We start from the raw sequence: 12,424 nt of genomic DNA, 5'->3' as shown, positions 1-12,424 counted from the left end.
AGAAAGCCATGCACACGTTTATTTTAACAATGAACAAAAGGATGTGGCTCAAGGAGAGCCACATCCTTTTGTATTGTCCTCACTTAACTTAAAAACAGTTTATCCATCTTGAAAGTTTGGGAGATTCTTAAGTGGGTGCAATTATTTTATTATTTTTAATCTTATTTCTTATAAGATTAAAAATAATAAATTTCTGTTAAGTCTCCTAAACTATTATCATTTTTGTTTTCTCTGTATGACACTAAGATGGTTAGCCGATTGTAAAATGTTCTTTGTGTGAATTAGTTTTGCTATAATGGTTATGAAGGTGAATTGTATGATTCAGTCTGAAATATGTTTAATTGTTAAGTATCATTGAATATTTTGGTTACTACTCCTTTCCATGGCTAGATTACAGTTTTTACTATCCTGATCCAAGATATTTATAGTTAAAAATAATCCTGTTCTGTTAAATCCCTATCCACTATATATCATGCTTCCAGTTCAAAAATCAGGGTGTTAAGGTACGCAAAAAATGTCATTATACATGAATGGTTCCATATACATTCCAAATTCATTATACATGAGTGGTTCCATAACTCTCAGTCTACATTTCCTCCATTTCCTACATTTCCTCCAAAATCAGATTGAAAGGGCAAACAGAAAACTTGACTTTTGTATAAATGGCAGTCATGTTCTTGAGTTCCAAGGGCATGAGTGCAGCTTTTGTCATCTATCTTCTTTACTTCTCTCATATTTAGAGGATACCATAGCATTAACTAAAGTTAAATCTGACAACTCCCTGGAATCATTTTTTTTCTCTAACTCCTACACAGATGATCCAGGCAAATCTTCTGTATTAAAGATGCTGCTGTTCTACTCTCTTTCCCTAAAAGAATAACACAGTTTAGGCTGGTGGATATACTATCATGCTGAAAAGGATGTCTTGATGGTTAGATTTATAACTCTTGTTGCATATTTACTGATACTACTTAATGGCACCTCATAATAGATCATCTACCTTGGTTCTTCTCTGAGTTTCCCAGAATGCATCATCTTACTATCATATTGTAAGGAATTAGTATGAGGAACACACACATGCAGTTTGTGAATACACTAGATTTCAACCCAATCAAATGCTTGCTGAATATTCTGGAGAATGCTGTGAGAAATATAAGCATTATATCCTGTTCATGGATTATTACATGCTTGCCTATATGATAGTTATAGATTTGTATGCTATACCAATGTATTCTGGCTTTTTGAAATCTGCTAAAAGTCTACCTTTAAACTATTGATCTGTTGTTCTCATCTCAGTTTTAAATAATGATCATCATTAATTAATTTTAATATCAAGAAATTTTTAGCTTTTGCTTTTTCTGAATGGAACTTCTGTCTGAATCTTAGACAGTTTGGAATGGTATTTGTGTCCCCAGCATAATTTAAGGAAGGCCAGCTGATTATGTTTTCATGACAATTTCAGTTTCGATTTACCTATTTGAGATGCTTTACATGCAATTTCTTTTCCATGCAAAGTTTGATTAAATGTATTTACATGTGTGCAAGCTTAACACTAATTCTAGAACAGATCCCAGCGCTTACATCAAGTTGGCTAAAATTAACACCTGCCATCTCCACTGCATTGGAGCCCCCCATAGCTCAGTTCATTTAGATGAGCCCTTTGGTTGGAAAGACCCAGGTTTGAATTCCTTCTATGACATAAAGAACCTTTATCAGGTGGTCGCAATCAAATGGTGAATTAGCTGATCTCATATGGAGACGGAAGGTTTTTCCTCCCAAAAAATTGGAATATTTGTCCCTCAAAACAGGCAAATGGGCTGTAAGAGTACGCACAATATACAGACATAGGACCCTTCATGAATAAGATTTAACTACCCTATTCCACCAAATATAGTTTCAAACACCTTGTCATGTGGGTCTGCACACAGAAGTGTACAGACCCACGTGACAATTCAAACACATCTTCCACACACAGAAGTGTGCAGAAGATGTTTGCTATTTGGCTTCATGGTCCAGACACATTGGATACATATTTAGTGCATCTTAACAGCCTACATTCTAAAATAAACTTCCATAGAAATAGAAAGTAAGTTATCTCACCTTTCTAGATACACTAGTGACATGACTTCCTAATGGCTCATCATCTTTTTCATTTACAGAAAATTCACTCTTACTGGATGGTATTTACATAAGCAGTCACGCTACTATTTCCCAACAATATGGTCCTCAAAACACTTAGCCATCAAGGCAGTATATCTAGGTTAACACTATATCTAAGATATAATTTTGATAAAATACTGCATGCACCCTCCATTCCTCTTGAAACCAACAGACAGGATAACAGCAAAACTATTCCCATTCTATATATTAAGGATACATGAGAAAAAATTGCCAAAGTTCTCTGTAAATATGATCTCCATGCCACTTTCAAACCTCTCATTCAATTAGCTACCCTTGTCTGCTGTCCTGAAGATCAACTTCTTCTCATCCTCTTGTACTTCTGGAGTGTATAAAGTCCTTGTGCTTATGGTTTAGCTTACTTTGGACAGACTCATAAATCAGTTAATTTCTGCCTTGACGAACACAAAAATTACAACTGCAATCATCTGTATGGCAAGTCAGCATTGGGAGACAATGCTTTGGATACTCCTTCACATAGAATTGATGGAGATAAACATTGATACCACTTAGACGTTGTTATAAGTCTGAAAAAATATATTTAGAATCAGCTGTGAAGCACTCTCCCAACCTCTTTATTATTATTATTATTATTATTATTATTATTACCTAAGACCTCATGGAGTCAAAGACTCATCTGGGAGGTTCTTTTATCACACACACAGCTCATCATACCGTGCTTTGAACACGTTCGAACTCCCTGCAGAAACCACACTCTCAGGCAAGGCATTCCTATCGTTTACAACTCTGCAAAAAAAAAAAACCTGTCTCTCACTCCCCTACTCACACCTTCTTTATACAGTTTCCAGGGATGATCTCTGGTCTCCCCTCCCCGATTTCCCACTATTTTCTGTTGAGCTTTTTGATCCTATAACAACCCCTTACCAACTTGTAGGTCTATATCATATCTCCCCTTTTCCTCCTGTCCACCAGACTCTGCAAATTGCATCTCCTCAATCTTTAATCATTCTCGACATTCCAGAGGTCAGAAACTATCTTAGTCAGTCGCCTTTGGACCCTTTCCAACATCTCTTCATCCTTCTGAAAACCAGGTGACCAAATCTGGGCACAATAGTCCGTGCGTGTGACCTAATCAAAGCCTTATACAACGGAACAAGAATCTCCCTACTTCTACACGTCAGTGTCCTCCGCATCATTCTCCTAATCCTTTGTGTTGTCTTCACAATTTTGGCGATGTGTCCCCTAAATTTTAGATCCTTATCCACTATCACCCCCAGATCTCTTATTTCCTTTACCTCCAAAAATATATTCTCACCAAGCATAAATTCTGCATTCCATATTTGTTTTCTAAATTTTAAAACCTTACATTTTGCAACATTGAACTCACATCCCCATTTCCATGCCCAATCACTCAATTTATTCAAATCTTCCTGCAAGGTCACAACATCTTCACTACTCTTCATGGTTCGTCCCAACTTTGCATCATCTGCAACCAACTGAATATCTCCATCCAAATCTTCACCTATATCATTAACATACAAGTTAAACAGTAATGGACCTAAAACAGACTGCTGAGGCACTCCATTAGTGACTTTCCTTTTCCTCGACATCGCTTCCTCGTACACAACTTGTTGATACCTATTAGACAGCCAATCTCAAATCCAATGCACCAATCTAATATCCAACCCCATCCACTCCAGTTTGACTATTAATTTATCATGAGGTACTTTATCAAAAGCCTTTGCGAAATCCAAATATATCGCTGTATCCTTCTCCTCTGTCCAAGGAAGCAGTCACTTTATTGTAATAAATAAGTAGATTACTAAATATGACCTCCCTTTAGCAAATTCATGCTGTCCATCAAAGATGATACCATTGTTGTCAACCCAACTCTGGATCCTAGTTCTCACAAACTTCTCCAACAACTTAACCAAACATCTGACACACAGATAGGCTTATAGTTTAATGCTTGAATTCGATCACCTCTTTTATGAAGTGGCACAATCTTGCCCACCTTCCACTCCTTAGGAACTTGACCAAGTGCAAGACTCGTATTAAAAAAATATGTCAAGACAGGTGTCAACTCATTGGCACATTACTTCAGAATACGTGGCGATATATTATCAAGTCCCACAGCCTTATTAACATCTAGTTTATTCAACTCCCCATGCACCTCTTGCTCACTTACAGTCTGTCTCTCCTCCCCAGCTGCTCTCAATCTCTCCATGAAGTCACATTCACAAGATTGAAAGACCTGTATGAACTGCTCATTAAGTATCTCCACCACACATTCTGCATCAGCTGTCTTTATACCATTTTCTCCAATCAATGTCATCCTTCCATAATCATTCTTTCTTTTGCTGGCTACATATCGAAAGAACTCCTTAGGATTCTTTTTGGCTTCATTAGCTAACTGCTGTTCATACCTCTCTCTTTAGCTACCCTCACCAACCAAGTCACCCTCCTTGCCTGGTCTTTGTAGACCTTATGGAATTGGGTATTTCCATGAGGTCTACAAATTATTTGCTGCCTCCACAATGCCATCTTTCTCTCTATTGCATGCTTAATCTCTTTATTCATCCATCTCACACCTACTTTATTTAACCTTCTCACCCTCGGAATATATTTAGACATTGCATCTACTAGATAGTTTTTGAAAATCCCCAAGCTGCATTGATCTCTTTTCCAGCTAACTCCTCATTCCATGTTACACCCACAAGCTGTCTCATGAGCTCTTCATAATCACCCCCCCCCCCCTTGTAGTTCCACATATACCCTTTTCTCACAGAGGTCTTCACAATGCTGGCAACCACCCAGCAAATCTCCTCATGGTCACTCTCACCAATTGGTGGATGATTTGACACCTCATTTATAATTACATCCTCTGATGAGATGACCAAATCCAAGACCCTCAATCCTCGCGTGCCCTGCGTTACATGCTGTCTGAGGTAGCTATCCCTCAAAAACTCAAGAAATTCATTATCTTGCCTTCCCATTGCTATCTTATCATTCCAGTCTATATTGCCATAATTAAAATCACCCATAATGACACCCTTTTCTTATTTGCTTGGCTAATTTGGTTTATACATTTCATTATCACCACCACCACCCGCATTTCCTGGTCTATAACAACATCCAGCCATTTGATTCCATTCACCTCTATCTCACACTTTACTACCTCAAAACCACTGGCACTATTTCCTCTTGCATCTCTACTTTGTTTTGACATAACTCTTTCTCTATCATCAATAGCACTCCCCCTTAATCTTTATCTGTATTAATTTGCCAAAGACCTGCAAGGCTAATTTTGAGACCTGACTTCTCCAAATTATTGGTTATTCAGCCCATAGAGGGTGTCAAGTAAGGACATTAGTTTTTTTAGTTATAATTTGAATCTTTTTCTCACAATTATTTCGTTCAGTGCTTGTCACAGTTATAAATGTTTTCTGAAGATGCTGTGTAGAACAACCAGTAAAATATCACTAAGTTTAATAAGTGTATTTTTTCCTCTTTTGGTAATGCTTATACTGTGAAGCACTATTATGGATAATCGACACCTAAGTCTTTCTATACATATAGAACAGTGCACTCAAGAATTATAAGTTAGTTTTTCATAAAGAACATCAGGGTCTCTTTTCAGTCTGTGGTGCATTCCCAGCCGTATGCTGCTAGTTTTACATTCTTGTGTATGGTAGTTAAGATATATGCCTTTGATAGCCTTGACTGACCTGTGATTTTAGTCAGAAATTTTCCTTGACTGCAGGTCGTAAAGAGTCCAGCTATTCCCATCTTGAACCTTTCTTCTCCATTTTCTTCCAACTTTCTTGATCATTGGGTCTTCCCACCTTAGGGCCAGTCTTTCAGGTTTCCTTTTGGTATCTCCTGGATACCAATTTCTTACTCTGACTGTCCTCCACTGTTGTCTCTCATTCTGGCAAGATGTCCTGCCCATCTACTTTTGCTGTTGTAGATTGCTTTTATTATATCTTTGAGTCCAGACTTCTTCCTAATTTCTGTGTTGTCTACATTGTCTATTTTATTTATATTGCACATTCTTCTTTCTATTGCACGTTGAGTTGTTATTAAGCTTTGCTCTTCTTTTAAAATTGTGTTCCATGTTCAGCTCCATACGTTAATGCTGGTAGGATGTGACTATTGAAAAGATGGGCTCTTATTTCTATATGTTTTGGTTGGTAATTGTTGATTTTATTTTGTTGAAGGCCATCCAAGCAGCTCTTTTTCTCCTTGCTATTTCATTTGATATGTCATTATTCATTTTTATGGACTGTCTGAGGTAGATGTAATCTTCAACTTTTTTGGCAGTGTGAGATTCTAGAGTGATTGTATAATCTTCATATTCGTTGTATTCATTTTTCATCCATTTTGATTTGTCCGGCTGTATTTCCAATTCAATTTTTTGGCATTTTTGGCTTATGTCATTAAATATTGATTCTAAGAGTTCGGGGGAGTGAGATAATACCACATCATTGGCAAATAATAGAATATATGACATTTTGCCAGCAATGTTTATTCCACCTTTTTGAATGATGCTGTCCAGAGGAGATGTGAAGGGATTAGGTGATAAGACATAACCCTGACGTACCCCTCTACTTAAGTTAATTTTAATCGGGTGATTGAAAAGAGTGATATTTGGTGTGCCTTCTTTGTAAATATCTTTTATGAGTTGGATATATGCTATTTCTACTCCTTTTTCTGTTACAGCTTGGAATACTGCATTATGTTTAACATGTTAGATGCCTTTTTAAAATCTATAAAAAGAAAAAGAAGTGGAATCTGGTATTCTCTGCATCATTCTGTTAGTTGAGTAATAGTTTGAATGGGTCTGTTGTCGAAAAGCCTCTTTTGAGACCTGTTCTTTGCAGCTGTTTTCCTTGATTGAGGTTTGTATTTTGTTTAGGATGACTCTGGGAATATTTATATGTATGTGATAATAGACAGATGGGTTTGTAATTACTGATGTCTTCTTTATTTTTTTATGCAGAATTATGGTCTTTGATGTTTTCCATTCAGTAGGTGCTTTTCTTAATTGTATATATATTGAGTAAATCTTTCTGCTAGAGCTTTAAAGAGTACTTGTCCACCCATTTTTAATTCATGAGATTTTATACCAATTCCTGGTGATTGGTCAGTTTTCATAGCAAATTTTCATCTGGTACTGGAGCTGTGACTATAGTTTAGATGAGTAAAAGTTCTCATAAAACGATTTTATTATTTTTTTCATTTCACCTCTTTGTATACCTGTTTCCTTGATTGTCTATGAAGGCTGATGGTAGTGCTTACTTTAGACTTATTTCTTTTTCTACTTTTTTTAGGCTACTGCAAAGCCTAGCTGCTTCTGCCAATTTTGTCATTCTATATATCTACCCTATATATATATCAAATGATAAGCCTTTTTATGTCACGTTTTTTGAAACGTTTTGAAACTTGGGCTACCCTGAGTGTCAAGTCTTCAAAATTCGAGTCATCAGAATTCAAGGAGAACTGGCCTACCAGTTCAGAACTCGAGAGGGGGTACGGACTTGACACTCGGGGGGGGTACCCTAGGCACTAAGTATTCGAAATTCTAGTCATCAGAATTCAAGTAGAACCGGCCTACCAGTTTGGAACTTGGGCGGTTGGGCAACATAGGTGCCAGAGGGCAGACACCCCCCCCCCCCCCTTTCGAGTCTTAAATTCGTGTCATCAGAATTCAAGGAGAACCAGCCTACCAGTCCGGAACTCAGGGGGTTGGACGCCAGGGGGAAGAACCCCCCCCCCCTTTCGAGTCTTCAAAATTTGAGTCATCAGAATTCAAGGAGAACTGGCCTACCAGTCCGGAACATGGTATATATATAGTGTGTGTGTATATATATATATATATTAGAATCGTCTTTGATATTCTGCTTCAGTTGTTTATAGATAATTTTATATTCGAAGTGGTCTTTTCCTGTCTTTCAATATTCTTCAATAGTTCTATTGTTCTAGCTGATAGGCATTCCCTGGTTATTATTATTAAATGATTATTAAAATTTGTTAAATCTTTGTTGATGTTGTTGTTTTAATTTCTAGTCAATTTCTTCCAGATTTTGTCTAAAATCTAAATTTATTTGTTTTGAGCATTTTTTATAGTTGGAATGTGCTCATGTGTTCTTCATTTTTTCTATGTATCCACCGCCACCTGAGGGACTTGGTAGGGGTGAAATCCATCCCAAGTTAAGGTATATATAATATAACATATGCACCTATAGCAGTAGAGAAAGTAATTTATGAAACATTTCATTTACTATTCAGTCTCTCTTTAAAGTATTTTATAATATATAGAATGATCTTCAAAATACCTCCAACTACATACAATATACTTCATTTCCTGAACATTATCATTGCTTTCATCAAACGCACAGGCGATATATTTCATTAGTGAACCACTTTCCATGCATAAACCTGTTTCTTACACTGTCCTTACATAACTTCTACTTGTTCCATAACTCCTGCTCTGTGAAAAATTTCTTCCACACAAAGGTAGTACAAAAACCTTCAACTTAATGTCTTAATCATATCACACTCCAATGGACTCTGCAACTGCATTTTCTCATTATGTCTTCATACCCAACATTCCACACACTTTCCATCATATAACTTTCTTATATTTCCAGACATTTTTAGAGATTTTGGCAGAAAAGGGATATTGAAAAAATCTTTGTAGAAAAGGGAATATAAGTATCGTGATGCTTTTCATGACACATTCCATTTCTTACTAATACTTTCAAGTGCCACCTAAATTAATTTTGCTTACATTGCTTTGAAGACGGCACTAAAAGTACCAGTTCTTTATTTTGTTTTTAGTTTATAATTTTAACTTCTTTCTACAAAGAATAAATTTGTGGTATTCGCATAATTTTAAATAATTTTATTCAGGAAAACTTAATAATTCTGCTATTTATTATTTTGCATTTTATTTTTACTTGCATTTATTTGCATTTACATGTGAATGTTTCTTTCATAGAGGAAAAAGATATGGATCGCATGTTTAAGTTACCTGCAACAACATTTATTGGTGCTAATGAAACTGTTCTGCCTTTGAGGGAAATATTAAAAAGGCTAGAGGTACCACTTAAATGATTAATTTGAATTTTATTGCAAATTTTATTGTTTCACTCATTTTATAAATTTATTTTCATGGTTTCCTGCAGCACTCAGAATATCGTGAAACCATTCCTTTTTTTTTTTTTTTTGGAATTGATTATTAATAATAATTGTCTAAACTATTAACCTTCTTACCAGCTAGGACATATATACATGTCCTGCAAAACCTGGATATGATGCATACTATCTGTTTAAAGAACGTGGATAAGAAATGAAAATCGGCTCTCATATCCATTACAAGGTGCAATAATTATTCACAGTGAAGAGAACACTCAACCAGATTACATTGCATTCATAGCCTGCGTTTCAGTAACCTGTAGCAAGAAACAGACGTCCTTGCCTTATACACAGTAACTGGAGTGTCAGTTGTATTCAAGACTGAATACTTACAAATTATTTTAATTTTTTCTACCACTTCTTTTATTGTATAATTATAGTTTCTAAAACTAGGTGAAATAAGACATCCTTTCGCACTTCAATTAAATATTACATCACCTTGGAAACTCAATGTCACTATCAATTTTTGGTGCTGATTGTGTTTAATTGCTTAGTCAACAATACATTTTATTCTCCAATAACTTGATTCAAAATAATTATTTTTGTGAAACAGTTATTTTATAAATTAATGAAAATCCGAACCTTAATAAAATACAGCTCCCATGTGTTTCAAATTAAGTTTTGTTTATTTTTTTTATTCATAATCATAGTTCAAAGACTACTTCATAGATTGCAGGAAGATCTGCACCCTTATGTTTTTACTTTACAGAGAACATTACAGGTATCAGTTCTTTGCACTCCAACTTTCTTGGTTTCTCAGAATTTCTCATTACAAATTGAAATAGACAATTATGAAATAAATTGTTATGTGCATATTTTCTGCTAGTTTATTATGTGTCAATTTTGAAGAAGCGATACTTTGCTATAGTATATCATCCAAAATATATATAAGTGTATATGTTAAAAGTGAAATTTCAGTTCCACATTTTTTACAATAGGATTAAAATTGAATGTTATACTTTTTTTTAGAATTGATTAACTCCAAGATTCCCTGACTAAATTGAATAACTGTTGTAATAGATCTGGTATAAAGGTCAGCAATAACAAGACAAGGACAATGAAAATAGGTTGATATTTTGATATCACAATGCAGTTGATAACGTTAACATTCGTTTACTTGTTCTATTAGGTTTTCCATTCGCAATGCAGTTGATATTTTGAATGCTTCTGCATTCAAAATATCAGCTGCATCGTGAATGGAGAATCTAATAGAACAAGTAAAACATTTCAGCTACTTTGGTGTGATTTTTAGTGAAGATGGTAAATTAAATATGGAAGTAGACAACAGAATCAATAAAGCTGGTATGGCAGGAAGTCAACTGAATAAATTTATATGGAATAAGAGAGAAATTAGTCGAAACACTAAATTAGCTGTATACAAGACAGTGTTCAAACCCATTTTAACTTATGAATCTGAGAGTTGGTTAGAAATAAAACACTTGACTCAAAGACTAGAGACCACAGATATGAGAGTCCTGAGAAAGGTTGAAGGCATGAACAGATGGCATCAGTGGCAATATCATATTAAAAATGAGGGTATTAGGAAAACACTGAACATTCTTAGCATACAGGAATGTATTAGCAGAGCTAATCTCAGGTGATATGGTTACTTAAATGGAAAGGAAAGATTAGCAAAACAAGTGTTCTCTGCCAGGTTGGCAGGAAAATCCCAGAGGAAGACCAAGATATAGATGGATTAATATAGTAAAAAGTGCTTTAGAAGATAGAAATATAAGATTTGATGAGGTTGGAGTCTTGACAGGTAGCAGATTGATTTGGAGGGAAATTGTAGATAGGAATTTAGTAATGATGTAAGTTTTTCATGTGGTACTATCATATCCTCTATCATATCCCCTTGAGGGTACATATCAGTAATATGTTGATGATGATTAAAATTGAATTTCGCCTTTGATGGCCCCCCCCCCCTCCACCACACACACACACAACACTTATCACACATTTTTTTGAAATTTGTCTGTTAAAGACTATTTTAAGTAACTAAGAATGCAGTCTACCGATAGTGAAAGTTTGTCTTTTAAATTTTTATAACAGTGTGGTGTGTCACAGATAAGAAAATTTCAAAGTAGCACTAATAATATTTTTTATTACAAAACAGCAGAATAAAAAAAAAATAATGTGTTATGGTATATTCAGGAAAGACAAAGAAAAAAATTAAGATTCTGTGTGAACAGAAGTGCAGAAAAATTATTTTTTGTTGTTCGGCTTTCTTACTTCCTTTCTAAATAGCAGAAAATAACATTAATATTCATGTCTAAATTTCATGATATACTGATGACTTTTTTAAGTATGGACAATAACAGGTAATCTGTTTGTAAAAATTTAACTCATTGCTATTCCCTGAAGAATTGAATACTGTCACCCAGAAAGAAAACAATTGGAATAATCAAACTGCGAAGAAATAGTATGGATATAGATAAGAGAATAATTATTTCATTTCTCGATGAGTAAAATGAAATGTAACACAGTTCATTCTTCTAAGTCAGGAGGTCATAAAGGTTGCAACTTCGCTACAGATAAGTTAGTCATTTTTATAATTATTTCAATTGTTTACTTGGCAAAAACAGCAAGAAAATAATCATGGTCTTTCTTTTCAACAACAAAAAAAAAAACCCAAAGAACATTGTAAATTCACACGATTAAAAACAAAATATTTTTTATCTCATTATTGTATGTTTTTTTGTTGTAGTACAAAGAAGAAATCACTGCACATTTGAGAATACATTTACTGCTAGTTTAGTTATGTGGGATTTTTGAAGTAGCTAAACTTTTTCTACTATTTACACTAAATCACATTTGTAACAGTTGTCTTGGGAACAGTTTCCAAAATAAATTATCTGAAATATCTGCAGGTTGAATTGGGTGGGTAACTCCCTAAAAAAAAGTCAGACAATTATGTAAGATATATGCACCTTTAAAAAAAAATTATTTAAAATAAAAAAATGTAAATATTATTTAAATTAAGGGGATAGTAAATCCCACATTGTTTTAAAACCGAATAAGAAACTCAAAGATTGGAATCAGAGAGTTTCATGCCGAATATAGTATAATAAACTATAAAAGTATC

General features: G+C 34.7%; 1 protein-coding gene across 1 annotated transcript in view; it reads left to right on the top strand.

The window, feature by feature from the left end:
* The window catches only part of LOC150104569 (2-oxoglutarate dehydrogenase complex component E1-like), a 567,065-nt gene that overhangs the window by 128,475 nt on the left and 426,166 nt on the right, over positions 1–12,424 (top strand). Inside the window, exon 4 of the mRNA XM_090395786.1 lies at positions 9,143–9,243. Within this exon, the coding sequence (XP_090251912.1) occupies positions 9,143–9,243 (101 nt within the window). The remainder of the gene's footprint in view (positions 1–9,142; positions 9,244–12,424) is intronic.

The sequence above is a fragment of the Typopeltis vanoorti genome, chromosome 7, assembly GCF_054136105.1.
Source record: "Typopeltis vanoorti isolate ZY-2024b chromosome 7, IOZ_Tvanoo_1.0, whole genome shotgun sequence".
Lineage (NCBI taxonomy): Eukaryota > Metazoa > Arthropoda > Arachnida > Uropygi > Thelyphonidae > Typopeltis > Typopeltis vanoorti.
The sequence above is the reverse complement of the archived record's forward strand: the minus strand, read 5'-3'. Positions and strand labels throughout refer to the sequence as shown.